This window comes from Pseudophryne corroboree, chromosome 4, assembly GCF_028390025.1.
Source record: "Pseudophryne corroboree isolate aPseCor3 chromosome 4, aPseCor3.hap2, whole genome shotgun sequence".
Lineage (NCBI taxonomy): Eukaryota > Metazoa > Chordata > Amphibia > Anura > Myobatrachidae > Pseudophryne > Pseudophryne corroboree.
This window is the reverse complement of record NC_086447.1, coordinates 556,939,142-556,957,030: the sequence shown is the minus strand read 5'-3', so window position 1 is coordinate 556,957,030 and position 17,889 is coordinate 556,939,142. Positions and strand designations below refer to the sequence as shown.

Genomic DNA, 17,889 nt, shown 5'->3' with positions numbered 1-17,889 from the left:
CCACTTGCCTGTCTTCCAGGCAGAGAGGTCCACCGTCATGCTGAAGGCTTTGAGGAAGCAGAACCGGAGTTCTTTTCCTGTGAACTTGCAGTTGCTTGTTTTCTGGGTTTACCTCTATTGCCTTTGAAGGCTGTAAAAGAACCCTTGGCTTTGTTTGAATTTTGCTGTCTGAAAGGACTGCAGAGTCGGAGCAGAGTAGGTCTTCATAGCTGGTGGGGCTGCGGAAGGAAGATATGTAGACTTACCCGCCATAGCCTTGGATATCCACGTATCCAGTTCATCACCAAACAGGGCCGCACCTGTGAAAGGTAGGCTTTCCACACCCTTTGTGGAATCCGCATCCACCGTCCACTGATGTCCCTGCATCCTGACACTGCCATGGCCGTGGAGCGTGCATTGAGCAATCCAATTTCTTTTATGGCTTCCACCATAAAATTTGCAGAGCCCTGTATATATTGCAGGAGTAAAATCATCTCACCTCTTGTTAAGGAATCTAACCCCTCAATTAGATTACCTGACCATTTTGCAATGGCTCTAGTGATCCAAGCACAAGCAATAGTGGGTCTCTGGGCAACCCACGCAGCTGTGTACAGAGATTCGAGAGTGGTATCAATCTTGCGGTCTGCTGCATCTTTTAAGGAGGCTGCCCCCGGGACCGGTAAAAGTATCTTACGTGATAATCTAGATACCGATGCGTCAACAGTCGGTGGGTTTTCCAATTTTTTTCTATCGTCCTGAGGAAAGGGAAAGATGTGAATAACCTTTTAGGGATCTGAAACATCTTGTCAGAATTAGACCAAGTTTCTTCAAATAAGAAATGTAATTCCTTAGAATGCAGGGAAAGTAGCAGAGGATTTCTTTTTTACATTAAAATAAGATTCCTCCTCATCCTCTGTCGCTTTGTCAGGAATGTGCAGGACATCTCTAATAGCTTCTATAAGGGGCTGTATTCCCTGTGACAAAGCTGCATCCCCTCTTCTGGAGTCCACCTCACCCTCCTCAACATCTGATACATCATCATCATCATCATCAGTATCAGTCTGCATGATTTGGGCCAGTGTACGCTTTTGTGGGCAAATGGCAGGGGTATGAGATGCTGGAATGGCCACTGAATCTCTATTCATCAGGTCATCCACAGATTGTCTTCATTATTGCGTCTCCTTCTCATTTTGTGATCATTTATGTGAAATATTTGAGATCATCCCTTTTAATGAATCCAACCATACTGGTTCGGACCCACTAGCCTGAGAATGTGTACTATCCTGGGTACAGTGTAGGGATCCCCCTAGTGAGAAAAACACTCTGCTGTGCAGGAAACACACTCCTTTGACATAGTAAAATGTAAAAGAACACACTCACATACAGGATGAATAGGTTAAAAGCACAGTTAACCCACACAAAGCCCACTAGGGAGAGACAGAGTATGATGGAGCCAGGCACACAGCGCCCCTATAGCTAATTATAAGGTTAGCTGGGTCGCAAACTAAGCCCTCTTAATAAAGGCTCAATATTCTAATACTGCTCCCCCCTTTGCTATGATCCCCTGGTACCACTGAGGCAAGTTGGAGTCCTTGTCGAGGAGCTGCGCTTCCCTGCAAGGTCTGTATGTGCAGAGCTGCAGTGGGAAAATGGTGCTGGTGAGCTGCTGGGTCCGCTCATAGTGAAGCCCGCCCCCGTAATGGCAACGCGGTCTTACCGGTTTTTTTTCATACTGGCTGAGGTATGCATGGTGCTTAACAGTAGGTTAGAACCCTTGTAAGCTAGTTTGCCAGTGTGGATAATGTAAGTAGTGGCTAAGCGCAACACACGCACACAGCATTTCATCCTGAGCCCTGGAGCGCAGCCTGCCTGTCAGCGCAGCGCTCCACACCCTTATGCTGCCATTTCAGCCGGTGACCCGCTAACCGGGACACCGGCTACCTACTCACCACTCTTCTTACTTCTGGCTCTGTTAGGAGTGGCGGCGTGCTGCGGGACCGTGGGCTTGTGAATAGGACCCTCAGGAGCTCAGTGTCCTGTCAGCGGGGAACGGGACCATTAACCCTGGAGGGGGTTGGGCCATTCCCCATCCCCCCAAGTCCCACGAAGAAGACAGGCTGTTGCCATACAGCACTGTCTGAAAATAACAAACAGAAAAAATAAATGTAGAAAACTTTTCAGGAGCTTCCCTAAGCGTGACCGGCTCCTCCGGGCACATTTTCAAAATGGAGTCTGGTAGGAGGGGCATAGAGAGAGGAGCCAGTGTACACTATGGATTTCTTAAAGTGCCCAAGACTCCTAGTGAACCTGTCTATACCCCATGGGTACCCCATGGTACTAATGTGGACACCAGTATCCTCTAGGACATAAGAGAAATTATTTTTTATGGTGGATATGATTAAAGGTATTCTCCTCAATTACCAGAATATGATAGATGTCTGATGACCGTAGCTGCTTGAAAGGAAAGTTCTTTGTGCTCCAAGTGCCCCGCCAGTCTCACCAAGCACCTGATCACATCTTTATCCTTCCTCTTGACCATCTGCTCCCGTGTGAAGTCTGCAAATTAAAGACTGTATTAAGACAAGGGCACTCTACCTCCAGCTTGACTTCACATTAATCACCATGCACCAGCCTACTTTACACTGCCACGGTTTATACACAGAACCATATGATCATACATCTTTGCAGTCACAATAATCACCATTCACCAGCCTACTACCTGCCATGGTGTATACACAGAACTGTATATACCATGCCTCTTTGGAGTCTTACTAAAAATGTTAAATAAATTTCAAACTATCTGTATGACTGTATAATCCCATTAAAGTCTTATCTAAACATTATATCAATAAATGTTTTTTTTTTAACCCAGTAAAAATGTGGTCCAATAATCATGGCTACAATGGGTGACTTACCTATTGGCCTCTTTATAGTGTGTATAATGAATTGTAGTTTTACATGACAAAAATACAGTAAACAAATACAGCACTTTGCTAAATATTTACATAACGATGGGGGTAATTCTGAGTTGATCGCAGCAGGAACTTTGTTAGCAGTTGGGCAAAACCATGTGCACTGCAGGGGAGGCAGATATAACATGTGCAGAGAGAGATAGATTTGGGTGTGGTGTGTTCAATCTGCAATCTAAATTGCAGTGTAAAAATAAAGCAGCCAGTATTTACCCTGCACAGAAACAAAAAAACCCACCCAAATCTAACTCTCTCTGCAAATGTTATATCTGCCCCCCCTGCAGTGCACATGGTTTTGCCCAACTGCTAAAAAATGTCCTGCTGCGATCAACTTGGAATTACCCCCAATGTTTGTTACAGAGGCATAATTGTTTTTTTAAATAAAAAAATAAATAAGCCTCCCACCTCACTAATATCCTAAGGAGGCATCACTATGGTGGGGTTTAGCTACAGTGAAATATGATCTGCTCATTAGTTAGATTATAATTGCACTAAGCATTCTGCCACCCCATTCATTGCTAGATTAGCCAGTGTCAGTAGTTCTGACATCCAACAACTTCAAAAACTATTTTTACTGGTGATTTCAAGAACATGGTCACTGGCAGATGACGCAGTAGTAGGATCCGAGCACATGAAATAACTGCAGGCAGAGGCGGAACTACCGGCAGGGCAAGCAGTGCGTGGCACTGGGGCCCGCCTCTGTCCAGGGGCCCAAGCATGTAATGAGTCAAACTGACTCATTACATGCCGCTGTGCGCTGCGGGCAACCGCTGCCCGCAGCGCACAGCCGCCCACAGAGGAGAAGAGCAGCGGCACGGACGGGGGAAGGAGGAGGACGGAGGTGGAGGAGGGAGCCGCAGCAGCACTTTGTTACTGGTGGAGGCGCTGCTGCTGCTGCCCCTCTGCTTCACTATAGGCTGTCTTCCGAGAACAGCCTATAGTGAAGCAGGGGGGCAGCAGCAGCAGCGCCTCCACCAATAACACAGCGCTGCTGCGGCTCCCTCCTCCACCTCGTCTACTGCCCGGGAATCGTCAAGCTGCACGAGGAGCCTGAGCCAGCGGAGAGGGTAAGTATGATTCTACTTTCTTTCTTTCTCTTTATTTCTTTCTTTCTTTTTGTATCTTTCTTTATTTCTTTCCGTCTCTTTCTTTCTTTATTTGTTGAGACTGCCTGCCGCTATGTGTAAAAATGAGGAATCTGCCTGCCGTAATGTGTAAAAAGGGAGAATCTGCCTGCCGTAATGTGTAAAAAGGGAGAATCTGCCTGCCGTAATGTGTAAAAAGGGAGAATCTGCCTGCCGTAATGTGTAAAAAGGGGGAATCTGCCTGCCGCAACGTGTAACAAGGGCACGCTGTCTGCCGTAATGTGTAACAAGGGCACGCTGTCTGCCGTAATGTGTAACAAGGGCACGCTGTCTGCCGTAATGTGTAACAAGGGCACGCTGTCTGCCGTAATGTGTAACAAGGGCACGCTGTCTGCCGTAATGTGTAACAAGGGCACGCTGTCTGCCGTAATGTGTAACAAGGGCACGCTGTCTGCCGTAATGTGTAACAAGGGCACGCTGTCTGCCGTAATGTGTAACAAGGGCACGCTGTCTGCCGTAATGTGTAACAAGGGCACGCTGTCTGCCGTAATGTGTAACAAGGGCACGCTGTCTGCCGTAATGTGTAACAAGGGCACGCTGTCTGCCGTAATGTGTAACAAGGGCACGCTGTCTGCCGTAATGTGTAACAAGGGCACGCTGTCTGCCGTAATGTGTAACAAGGGCACGCTGTCTGCCGTAATGTGTAACAAGGGCACGCTGTCTGCCGTAATGTGTAACAAGGGCACGCTGTCTGCCGTAATGTGTAACAAGGGCACGCTGTCTGCCGTAATGTGTAACAAGGGCACGCTGTCTGCCGTAATGTGTAACAAGGGCACGCTGTCTGCCGTAATGTGTAACAAGGGCACGCTGTCTGCCGTAATGTGTAACAAGGGCACGCTGTCTGCCGTAATGTGTAACAAGGGCACGCTGTCTGCCGTAATGTGTAACAAGGGCACGCTGTCTGCCGTAATGTGTAACAAGGGCACGCTGTCTGCCGTAATGTGTAACAAGGGCACGCTGTCTGCCGTAATGTGTAACAAGGGCACGCTGTCTGCCGTAATGTGTAACAAGGGCACGCTGTCTGCCGTAATGTGTAACAAGGGCACGCTGTCTGCCGCTATGTGTAACAAGGGCACGCTGTCTGCCGCTATGTGTAAAAAGTGTACGTTGTCTGCCGTTATGTGTACGCTGTCTGCCGTAATGTGTAAAAAGGGGACGCTGTCTGCCGTAATGTGTAAAAAGGGGACGCTGTCTGCCGTAATGTGTAAAAAGGGGGACGCTGTCTGCCGTTATGTGTAAAAAGTGTACGCTGTCTGCCGCTATGTTTAACAAGGGCACGCTGTCTGCCGTTATGTGTAAAAAGTGCACGCTGTATGCCGCTATGCGTAACAAGGGCACGCTGTCTGCCGCTATGCGTAACAAGGGCACGCTGTCTGCCGCTATGCGTAACAAGGGCACGCTGTCTGCCGCTATGCGTAACAAGGGCACGCTGTCTGCCGCTATGCGTAACAAGGGCACGCTGTCTGCCGCTATGCGTAACAAGGGCACGCTGTCTGCCGCTATGCGTAACAAGGGCACGCTGTCTGCCGCTATGCGTAACAAGGGCACGCTGTCTGCCGCTATGTGTAACATGGGCACGCTGTCTGCCGCTATGTGTAACAAGGGCACGCTGTCTGCCGCTATGTGTAACAAGGGCACGCTGTCTGCCGCTATGTGTAACAAGGGGGACGCTGTCTGCCGTAATGTATAAAAAGGGGGACGCTGTCTGCCGTAATGTGTAAAAAGGGGACGCTGTCTGCCGTAATGTGTAAAAAGCGGAATCTGTTCTCTGTAAGGTGTAAAAGGGTCTCTACCTGGTGTAGTGGTGCTACTGTGCGGCGTAATTTGAAGAATGGAGACTACTGTGCACCGTTTTAGGAATTGGTATTATTTTGTGGCCACACCCCTTCCCCGCGAAGCCACGCCACTATGTATTTTGGCGCGCGCCTACGGCGCGCACTGCCCCTGTTTTGCATGCAGGGGTGGGGCTCCGATGCCGTTTCTTGCACACAGTGCTAAAATGTCTAGTTACGGCACTGTTGCTAGGTATCCATTTCTCTGGCCCTGAGCAGGTCCCCCTCACCAGATCCTCTCAAGGGATGAGGGGGTGGACTTGGATGGGATAGGGGGGGGGGGGGGGGCAAAGCATTTTGTCGCACCTGGGCCCACTGCTTGCTAGTTCCGCCACTGACTGCAGGAGTCCTCAGATCCACTTATACATGTATTCTGCTACAGAACGTATGTACCCAGATAAGTAACAAGTAAGAATCTGAAAGAGAAATAAAGTCCTACCATATTTAGCTAGCTCTGCGAGACAGGAGGCCACATACTGCAGAGATTCCTCTTCATTGTTCGGGTCAATTAGGGCCAGAAGAAATTCTTCAAAGCACTGACTGCGCACAATGACCTGACATAATAAGATGAGTTACTGCTCTGAAAATCCTTCAAAGAATCACAGCGGGCAACATGCGTTATACAATGTACTCCTTAGCATTGATGCAGCCAGTAGAGTATGTAGATTTGACGGATGCTGGTGTTATGCTACGTATTTTTAAACAAAGCAAAATAGATCCAAGTCAGTCTGATCTAAAGCAGATGATCCAATGTAAAGACAATATAACTAATTAAAAATAATTTACTTTATGGTATTCAGGCCACTGCAGGCAGAGCGCCATTGTTTTATTTATGCTGATTTGTTTACACACAGGCCCTAATTCAGCATGGATCGCATTTGTGAGGCTGCTCGCAGACAGCTTTCAAAATGCGATCCACAGTACTGCAAAAGCAGAAGGTGTTAAACACTGGGCTGCATTTGCGAGCTTAGCGGTGCAGCCTGGGATCAACATCGCAACCAGCAGCTTACTCAGGCTTGCCATCGCAACGAGACTTGCAAGGTCAAGAAATCTTTGTCCAAGGCGCAGACCTTGACCTCGCCACTCATGAATAATGGGGCGGGGGGGGGGAGACATGACCCCATTTCCGGAAACGCCAGCCATTTCTGCCCCGCCTCCCGAATGCCTCTGCCAGTCAATCAGACAGAGGCTAATGGAAAAAATAAGATTTTACTTACCGATAAATCTATTTCTCGTAGTCCGTAGTGGATGCTGGGGACTCCGTCAGGACCATGGGGAATAGCGGCTCCGCAGGAGACAGGGCACAAAAGTAAAAGCTTTAGGATCAGGTGGTGTGCACTGGCTCCTCCCCCTATGACCCTCCTCCAAGCCTCAGTTAGGATACTGTGCCCGGACGAGCGTACACAATAAGGAAGGATTTTGAATCCCGGGTAAGACTCATACCAGCCACACCAATCACACTGTACAACCTGTGATCTGAACCCAGTTAACAGCATGATAACAGCGGAGCCTCTGAAAAGATGGCTCACAACAATAATAACCCGATTTTTGTAACAATAACTATGTACAAGTATTGCAGACAATCCGCACTTGGGATGGGCGCCCAGCATCCACTACGGACTACGAGAAATAGATTTATCGGTAAGTAAAATCTTATTTTCTCTGACGTCCTAGTGGATGCTGGGGACTCCGTCAGGACCATGGGGATTATACCAAAGCTCCCAAACGGGCGTGAGAGTGCGGATGACTCTGCAGCACCGAATGAGAGAACTCCAGGTCCTCTTTAGCCAGGGTATCAAATTTGTAGAATTTTACAAACGTGTTCTCCCCCGACCACGTAGCTGCTCGGCAGAGTTGTAATGCCGAGACCCCTCGGGCAGCCGCCCAGGATGAGCCCACCTTCCTTGTGGAATGGGCCTTGACAGATTTAGGCTGTGGCAGGCCTGCCACAGAATGTGCAAGTTGAAATGTGCTACAAATCCAACGAGCAATTGTCTGCTTAGAAGCAAGAGCACCCAGTTTGTTGGGTGCATACAGGATAACAGCGAGTCAGTTTTCCTGACTCCAGCCGTCCTGGAAACCTATATTTTCAGGGCCCTGACAACATCTAGCAACTTGGAGTCCTCCAAGTCCCTAGTAGCCGCAGGTACCACAATAAGCTGGTTCAGGTGAAACGCTGACACCACCTTAGGAAGAAACTGGGGACGAGTCCGCAGCTCTGCCCTGTCCGAATGGACAATCAGATATGGCTTTTGTGAGACAAAGCCGCCAATTCTGACACTCGCCTGGCCGAGGCCAGGGCCAACAGCATGGTCACTTTTCATGTGAGATATTTCAAATCCACAGATTTGAGCGGTTTAAAATGTGATTTGAGGAATCCCAGAACTACGTTGAGATCCCACAGTGCCACTGGAGGCACAAAAAGGGGGTTGTATATGCAATACTCCCTTGACAAACTTCTGGACTTCAGGAACTGAAGCCAATTCTTTCTGGAAGAAAATTGACAGGGCCGAAATTTGAACCTTAATGGACCCCAATTTTAGGCCCATAGACACTCCTGTTTGCAGGAAATGCAGGAATCGACCGAGTTGAAATTTCTTCGTGGGGCCTTCCTGGCCTCACACCACGCAACATATTTTCGCCACATGTGGTGATAATGTTTTGCGGTCACCTCCTTCCTGGCTTTGACCAGGGTAGGAATGACCTCTTCCGGAATGCCTTTTTCCCTTAGGATCTGGCGTTCCACCGCCATGCCGTCAAACGCAGCCGCGGTAAGTCTTGGAACAGACCTGGTACTTGCTGAAGCAAGTCCCTTCTTAGCGGCAGAGGCCATGAGTCCTCTGTGAGCATTTCTTGAAGTTCCGGGTGCCACGTCCTTCTTGGCCAATCCGGAGCCACGAGTATAGTTCTTACTCCTCTACGTCTTATAATTCTCAGTACCTTGGTTATGAGAAGCAGAGGAGGGAACACATACACCGACTGGTACACCCACGGTGTTACCAGAACGTCCACAGATATTGCTTGAGGGTCTCTTGACCTGGCGCAATACCTGTCCAGTTTTTTGTTCAGGCGGGACGCCATCATGTCCACCTTTGGTCTTTCCCAACGGTTCACAATCATGTGGAATACTTCCCGATGAAGTCCCCACTCTCCCGGGTGGAGGTCGTGCCTGCTGAGGAAGTCTGCTTCCCAGTTGTCCACTCCCGGAATGAACACTGCTGACAGTGCTATCACATGATTTTTCGCCCAGCGAAGAATCCTTGCAGTTTCTGCCATTGCCCTCCTGCTTCTTGTGCCGCCCTGTCTGTTTACGTGGGCGACTGCCGTGATGTTGTCCCACTGGATCAATACCGGCTGACCTTGAAGCAGAGGTCTTGCTAAGCTTAGAACATTGTAAATTGCCCTTAGCTCCAGTATATTTATATGGAGAGAAGTCTCCAGACTTGATCACACTCCCTGGAAATTTTTTTCCTGTGTGACTGCTCCCCAGCCTCTCAGGCTGGCATCCGTGGTCACCAGGACCCAGTCCTGAATGCCGAATCTGCGGCCCTTTAGTAGATGAGCACTCTGCAGCCACCGCAGAAGAAACACCCTTGTCCTTGGAGACAGGGTTATCCGCTGATGCATCTGAAGATGCGATCCGGACCATTTTTCCAGCAGATCCCACTGAAAAGTTCTTGCGTGAAATCTACCGAATGGAATCGCTTCGTAAGAAGCCACCATTTTTCCCAGGACCCTTGTGCAATGATGCACTGACACTTTTCCTGGTTTTAGGAGGTTCCTGACTAGCTCGGATAACTCCCTGGCTTTCTTCTCCGGGAGAAACACCTTTTTCTGGACTGTGTCCAGAATCATCCCTAGGAACAGCAGACGTGTCGTCGGAAACAGCTGCGGTTTTGGAATATTTAGAATCCACCCGTGCTGTCGTAGAACTACTTGAGATAGTGCTACTCCGACCTCCAACTGTTCTCTGGACCTTGCCCCTATCAGGAGATCGTCCATTTTCTTTGAAGAAGAATCATCATTTCGGCCATTACCTTGGTAAGGACCCGGGGTGCCGTGGACAATCCAACCGGCAGCGTCTGAAACTGATAGTGACAGTTCTGTACCACGAACCTGAGGTACCCTTGGTGAGAAGGGCAAATTGGAACATGGAGGTAAGCATCCCTGATGTCCCGGGACACCATATAGTCCCCTTCTTCCTGGTTCGCTATCACTGCTCTGAGTGACTCCATCTTGATTTGAACCTTTGTATGTAAGTGTTCAACTATTTCAGATTTAGAATAGGTCTCACCGAGCCGTCTGGCTTCAGTACCACAATATAGTGTGGAATAATACCCCTTTCCTTGTTGTAGGAGGGGTACTTTGATTATCACCTGCTGGGAATACAGCTTGTGAATTGTTTCCACTACTGCCTCCCTGTCGGAGGGAGACGTTGGTAAAGCAGACTTCAGGAACCTGCGAGGGGGAGACGTCTCGAATTTCCAATCTGTACCCCTGGGATACTACTTGTAGGATCCAGGGGTCCACTTGCGAGTGAGCCCACTGCGTGCTGAAACTCTTGAGACGACCCCCCCCACCGCACCTGAGTCCGCTTGTACGGCCCCAGCGTCATGCTGAGGACTTGGCAGAAGCGGTGGAGGGCTTCTGTTTCTGGGAATGGGCTGCCTGCTGCAGTCTTCTTCCCTTTCCTCTATCCCATGGCAGATATGACTGGCCTTTTGCCCGCTTGCCCTTATGGGGACGAAAGGACTGAGGCTGAAAAGACGTTGTCTTTTTCTCCTTTATACGGCAATACTTCCATGTGCCGTTTGGAATCTGCATCACCTGACCACTGTCGTGTCCATAAACAACTTCTGGCAGATATGGACATCGCACTTACTCTTGATGCCAGAGTGCAAATATCCCTCTGTGCATCTCGCATATATAGAAATGCATCCTTTAAATGCTCTATAGTCAATAAAATACTGTCCCTGTCAAGGGTATCAATATTTTCAGTCAGGGAATCCGACCAAGCCACCCCAGCGCTGCACATCCAGGCTGAGGCGATCGCTGGTCGCAGTATAACACCAGTATGTGTGTATATACTTTTTAGGATATTTTTCAGCCTCCTATCAGCTGGCTCCTTGAGGGCGGCCCTATCTGGAGACGGTACCGCCACTTGTTTTGATAAGCGTGTGAGCGCCTTATCCACCCTAAGGGGTGTTTCCCAACGCGCCCTAACTTCTGGCGGGAAAGGGTATACCGCCAATAATTTTCTATCGGGGGAAACCCATGCATCATCACACACTTCATTTAATTTATCTGATTCAGGAAAAACTACAGGTAGTTTTTTCACACTCCACATAATACCCTTTTTTGTGGTACTTGTAGTATCAGAAATATGTAACACCTCCTTCATTGCCCTTAACAAGTAACGTGTGGCCCTAAAGGAAAATACGTTTGTTTCTTCACCGTCGACACTGGAGTCAGTGTCCGTGTCTGTGTCTGTGTCGACCGACTGAGGTAAAAGGACGTTTTAACGCCCCTGACGGTGTTTGAGACGCCTGGACAGGTACTAATTGGTTTGCCGGCCGTCTCATGTCGTCAACCGACCTTGCAGCGTGTTGACATTATCACGTAATTCCTTAAATAAGCCATCCATTCCGGTGTCGACTCCCTAGAGAGTGACATCACCATTACAGGCAATTGCTCCGCCTCCTCACCAACATCGTCCTCATACATGTCGACACACACGTACCGACACACAGCACACACACAGGGAATGCTCTGATAGAGGACAGGACCCCACTAGCCCTTTGGGGAGACAGAGGGAGAGTTTGCCAGCACACACCAAAAACGCTATAATTATACAGGGACAACCTTTATATAAGTGTTTTTCCCTTATAGCATTTTAATATATATAGTCATATCGCCAAATAAGTGCCCCCCCTCTCTGTTTTAACCCTGTTTCTGTAGTGCAGTGCAGGGGAGAGCCTGGGAGCCTTCCCACCAGCATTTCTGTGAGGGAAAATGGCGCTGTGTGCTGAGGAGAATAGGCCCCGCCCCCTTTTCGGCGGGCTTCTTCTCCCGTTTTTCTGAGACCTGGCAGGGGTTAAATACATCCATATAGCCCCCAGGGGCTATATGTGATGTATTTTTAGCCAGAATAAGGTACTATCATTGCTGCCCAGGGCGCCCCCCCCAGCGCCCTGCACCCTCAGTGACCGCTGCTATGAAGTGTGCTGACAACAATGGCGCACAGCTGCAGTGCTGTGCGCTACCTTATGTAGACTGAAAAGTCTTCTGCCGCCGGTTTCTGGACCTCTTCACTTTTCGGCATCTGCAAGGGGGTCGGCGGCGCGGCTCCGGGACGAACCCCAGGGTGAGACCTGTGTTTCGACTCCCTCTGGAGCTAATGGTGTCCAGTAGCCTAAGAAGCCAATCCATCCTGCACGCAGGTGAGTTCACTTCTCTCCCCTAAGTCCCTCGATGCAGTGAGCCTGTTGCCAGCAGGACTCACTGAAAATAAAAAAACCTAACAAAACTTTTACTCTAAGCAGCTCTTTAGGAGAGCCACCTAGATTGCACCCTTCTCGGCCGGGCACAAAAATCTAACTGAGGCTTGGAGGAGGGTCATAGGGGGAGGAGCCAGTGCACACCACCTGATCCTAAAGCTTTTACTTTTGTGCCCTGTCTCCTGCGGAGCCGCTATTCCCCATGGTCCTGACGGAATCCCCAGCATCCACTAGGACGTCAGAGAAATGCGAGCCAGACGCAGGATCTGCTCTGCACATGCACAGAACGTGGCCTGCGCAGTTTCCCCGTTAATCTGGAAACTGCGCAGCGGGTCGCACAAGTGATCCATACTGAATTAGCCCCACAGTTCATGTTTATATCTGCGAAGACTGTGTAGTCATAAACTAAACAAGAACGAACCTTGGTATTTCCAGGTTAAATAGCAGAATAACCAAAATACAAAAAAAGATTCATCAATTGAAAAGTCTGAGCATGAGTTGGAAGAAAATATAGGCATGGGCACATAGGGCCTAATTCATGCTTGGATGGAGTTGTAATTCAAAAGCAGCAGGAGACTTCTATAAGAGATAGACGCCTCCTGCATGCATTTGCTGCAACGCAGATCCCGGATCTGTCCCACTTTTAAAATAGGGGCAAAACAGCGCCAGATGCCATCCTGGCTCTGCCCCCCAGACGCCGCAGCATGTCAATCATGCTACAGCTGACAAGGGTCTGTGAACGATATCGCAATACACCATCAGATTTGTATGTAAACCAGTGGGTTTGTGTACAAATCTGACTTAGGCCCAGAGTGCTGAAAACAAGTATGCATTGGTAAATGTGACTGGTGTGCATATATGCAATGGCTAAGAAAATGATATGCTACATTTCCCTGACGTTCACATATTTTAAGAAATAAACTCAATACAGGTTGAGTATCCCATAATTTGGTTTCCTATATCACGACTGATCATATTATCATTCCATCTTTGGTCAAGTCACTAGTACAGCTATCAGCTAACCGATACGTTATTGGCACAGTGGACCAATTCTGTGATATACACATTGGGTTGTTTATACAAAGACAATACAATGTGATCCCTACTCTTCAATACAAGTTCGTTCTGTGTGTGAAATGGTTTTCAATAAAATATTCTGTACATTTTTAGTCACAAATTGTATACATTATGGTATAAACAACTGCAAATTCAAAATACTTATTTTTTTTAACAAGCTCATGTCAAGTTATATGGGAACACTTCAAATACACTGAGTATGTTACCAATATATTAGGTCAAGAGCACCCCTTCAATTTAATTTAGGAGTGCATTACAAGTGACCTCTGTTATTTTGTTCACAACAATTATATGTTGAAGTGGTTTGCTCAGAGAAAACGTACAGTACCTCTATGTTTTCTGCTTGGCTGAGGTTCTGAATAGCGCAAGCTGCATGGATCACAACCACAGGGTTCGTCCTCTCTGTCTGCATCAATACAGCTAAATGTTGAAGCATTTCTTCACACAGCAGTGCATCCTGGGAGAAACAGATAAATAAAAGGTATAGATGTGTTCTGACGGCACTGTCTAAAGCAGTGTTTCCCAACCTCGGTCCTCAAGGCACACTAACAGTCCTGGTTTTAGTGATATCCAGGCTTTAACACAGGTGACTTAATTAGTAGCTCAGTGATTTTGATTTAACCATTGTGCTGAAGCCTGGATATCACTAAAACCTGCACTGTTGGTGTGCCTTGAGGACCATGGTTGGGAATGCCTGGTCTAAAGCAATATAGTTTATCAAACAGATTAAAATAGATTATATGCTTGCAGGAAGATAAAAGCTGAAACAGCCTTCAATTGGAAATAGAGCTGCAATCAAACAGGTCAGCATAATCTTTTTACATAGATTGTGGTTTCTCCTGGCAAAATGATCTTTCATGTACAAAGACCCCATGATTATGAACACTTTAAACTATTCATTTAATAAAAGTGACTTCAATGGAGACTGCATGTACTAGAATTTGGTTTTGGGTTATTAAAGGAAACAATAAAAAAAGACTCCTGACATCCTAATTATCAACCACAGAGGAGTTGTACTGTGCTCAATGCATATATAAGTGTAGACTATATAACTATAGCACAGTACCACTGGAATAGTTACCATGTTTCCAGGAGGGTGGGACATCGTGCAGAGAAGCGTAATGGAGGCTTGCCGGACATCTTTACTGCTAGAATTCAGCAATGACAGGACTAAAGGCATGATGTCCATGGAGAATAGGTGAGCCCGGACTTCCCCTTAAAACGAAGTATAAAACATTCATTAATCACTTAAAACCCACAGCTTATATGGAATATTGCTTCACTAGAATACATAAAAAAGGATACTTAGAAGGAATATATGTAACACTGTAAATGGCTGAGACAGCAGACTGTTTGTTTTAATATCCTAATTACCTACCAAACAGGCTAATGTTCCAAGTGTGAAAGAACTACATGTTATACCTTATTTAAAGTTGATAAGAAGTAGATATGTGGCATCATGTGGTAGAAGTGGATTTACAGGTCTTTTCCGTCGGCACACTCTGTATATACAAATTTTGTTGACGATATAGATATATCAACAGGATGGCAGCACTCAGTCTTGTCATGAAGTGAAAAACTTTATTCCCATACCCATCCTCAGGCGACGCGTTAAGGGCCTAATTCAGACCTGGTCGCGCGCAGGCTATTTTTTGCACTGCTGCGACCAGGTAATCGCCGCCTACAGGGGGAGGGGGTAAGGGCTTTGCAGGGGTGCGATGGGCTTTGCAGTGAGCTGCACAAACAAAAGTGAGTGCAGTTTCTGCACAGCCCAGAACTTACTCACCCGCTGCGATGATCCAGGAAGCAGCTGACGTCAGGAACTCTCCTCTGCAACGGCTGGGCACGCCTGCGTTTTTTAAGACACTCACATAAAACGGTGAGTTGCTGCCCAGGAACGCCTTCTGCCTGTCAATCTTCTTGCGATCGCCCCTGCGATCGCTTTCAGCGTAGAAGCCGTCGCTCTCCGGTGACCGCCGTCGCCGGCCAGCGACGCGTCTGCACATTGCGGGTCACATGCATGCGCAGTTCAGACCCGTTCGCATGGCTGTGAGACAATGCAGCGTGCAAACGGGTCTGAATGAGGCCCTATGTCTCCAGACGTTGGAAGAAGTTTTTTCACTTCATTACAAGACTGAGTGCCGCTTTACTACTGCTACATGTTTGGGGTTCTACTCCTTGAAGGGCAGGACACTGTACTATTAATAAGAGTGTGTCTGTTTACTGGAAGTCTACATTGTATATATATGCACACATACATATACGCACATACCCATCAGCCAAATCATTAAAACCACTGAGAGGTGAAGTGACTAACATTATACCATTACAATTACAATTAGACAGCAAGTCAACAGTCAGTTCTTGACGCTGATGTGTTGGAAGCAATAAAAATGGGCAAATATAAGGACGCAAGATTCTGAGCAACTTTGACAAGGGCCAAATTGTGATGGTTAAACGATTGGGTCAGAGCCTTTCCAAAATGGCAGGTCTTGAGATGTGTGTTCCCAGTATGCAGTGGTTAGTACCAACGGCAGTTATGAAGCTGGAGCTGCAGTTCCGTCCAAAACTTAAAAAAAAAAAAAGGAGGGGAGCCATGCAAACTGCACCCCCAAACTCTGGCCAGGAATCAGTGGGAAGCCACCCAGGACCAGCCATGTGCAGTACAGGATTTGTGTCATATACAAGTGTGGCATGTCATATTAATCACCATGGTCTCCTAGTGTGTTCTAGTCCAACACATTGTGAATAAGATGCAATTTTGGCAAAAAAGGCGCCATGATGCTTTCAGAATCTCATAGGACCTGGCACGCAGAAAAGGGATACTGGACGAGACTGCAGTAATGATGTATGATGGCACATCAGTGTCATACTAGTGTCAGATGAATAAAATTAGGTTCTTTGGACAACTATGGGACACTGCACTCCTGTGCTCTCTGTATCTTATTTTCTCCCCTTTTTTCTTAAAACTGATCCACACCCATTGCCAGTTGGGTTGGGTTTGATTTGCCAGCGGTCAGAATACAGACCGTGGCATCCCGATGATCGTAATCACGACAGGGAAAGGTAAGTATACTTACCTAACCCCCTCCTGGACCCCTAAGCCTAACCCCCCTTCCCGCAGCCTAACCCTAAACCTCAGCGGTAGTGCCTAAACTTACCCCTCCTCCCCGCAGCCTAACCCTCCCCAACCCCCACCGCGTCTTTCCTATTCCGCTGGCTTGTCGTTTGGCATCCTGGCTGTCAGGATTCAGACGCTGGGATGGTGAACCTATTTGGGATGCCGGTGTCGACATTCCGAATAGTGTCGGGATTCCTGTGTTTGTATTCTGACAGCTGGGATCCTGACCAGATCCCCTCCATTCTACAGCTTAAAATATACAGTACTTCACCCACAAACATAATAGTGGTGTTTATATGGCCATATTTAACACATAAGAAATAGGCAATCAAAACTCGGTCTTCAAACAAAAAGGAGATATGAGGAAGTTACTGAGAGGCTGACAATCATCACAAATAAATGTGTATGGTTGGAAACTCAAAGGCTTAAAGCGGTTATTGCAGCAAAATATGATGCTGCCACACATTAATGTGTGGGGTCTAATCGTTTGTGGAAGCAGCATATTACAATTTTGACTTTTGTAAGTATCTGTGGAATTATTTAGCAAGATTCTACATCTTTCTTCCCCGTCCCATATACCTTTGTAGTTAAATATAAGAAAGTAAAATCCCTTACCACTTGACGCTAGGTTATTCAAACAGAGACAGGCCTGACTTGACACCTGTTAAATAAATAAAAATAGGTAATCCGTGAGAACAGGTTTCTCCTGACTAACAGTCTTTCTACACATGGACACACAGAAGGACACCTTTCCTTCATGTGAATAACATGCTTACTTTTATCAGAATTAGAACATCATGTGATTTCTACATGCATTTACATTTTACTGCCTAAATGTCTGAAATTTTATGTGCTAATAAACTGTTATGTGGTGATCAGAACGGGATGCAGGTGCTGGAAATACCAACGCCAGAATCCCGACACATAGAAAAATACTGGCGCTGGAACTCTGACGGAACTCAATTGGAATACAGACACTGGAATCCCAACTGTCAGTATCACGAACGTAAATGCCATGGAATGCAGCTTCTCCCCAAATCAGACTAGCCTTCAATCTTTTAAGGGTGCCTGATAAGCACATTGTTTCTCAGTGGTGTATGGTTTTTACTAAATAGTGTAGTTACGTATTCTATTGCTTTCACTTAGCATGTAACACCTTATGCTATCACCTACACAAGGTTTTTACTAATCTACAGCGGTCACACTATGTTGTTTCATACAGAAATAGCTGTTATTCAGAACACGTTACGTGCTTGCACAGAATATAAG

General features: G+C 47.2%; 1 protein-coding gene across 1 annotated transcript in view; it reads right to left on the bottom strand.

Moving 5' to 3' along the window:
- LOC134909951 (uncharacterized) overlaps nucleotides 1-17,889 on the bottom strand; it is a 145,928-nt gene that overhangs the window by 44,442 nt on the left and 83,597 nt on the right. Inside the window, exons 8-12 of the mRNA XM_063917407.1 lie at nucleotides 17,236-17,281; nucleotides 14,581-14,714; nucleotides 13,828-13,956; nucleotides 6,365-6,479; nucleotides 2,401-2,535 (exon numbers count right to left, since the gene is read on the bottom strand). Coding sequence (XP_063773477.1) covers nucleotides 2,401-2,535; nucleotides 6,365-6,479; nucleotides 13,828-13,956; nucleotides 14,581-14,714; nucleotides 17,236-17,281 — 559 coding nt within the window. The remainder of the gene's footprint in view (nucleotides 1-2,400; nucleotides 2,536-6,364; nucleotides 6,480-13,827; nucleotides 13,957-14,580; nucleotides 14,715-17,235; nucleotides 17,282-17,889) is intronic.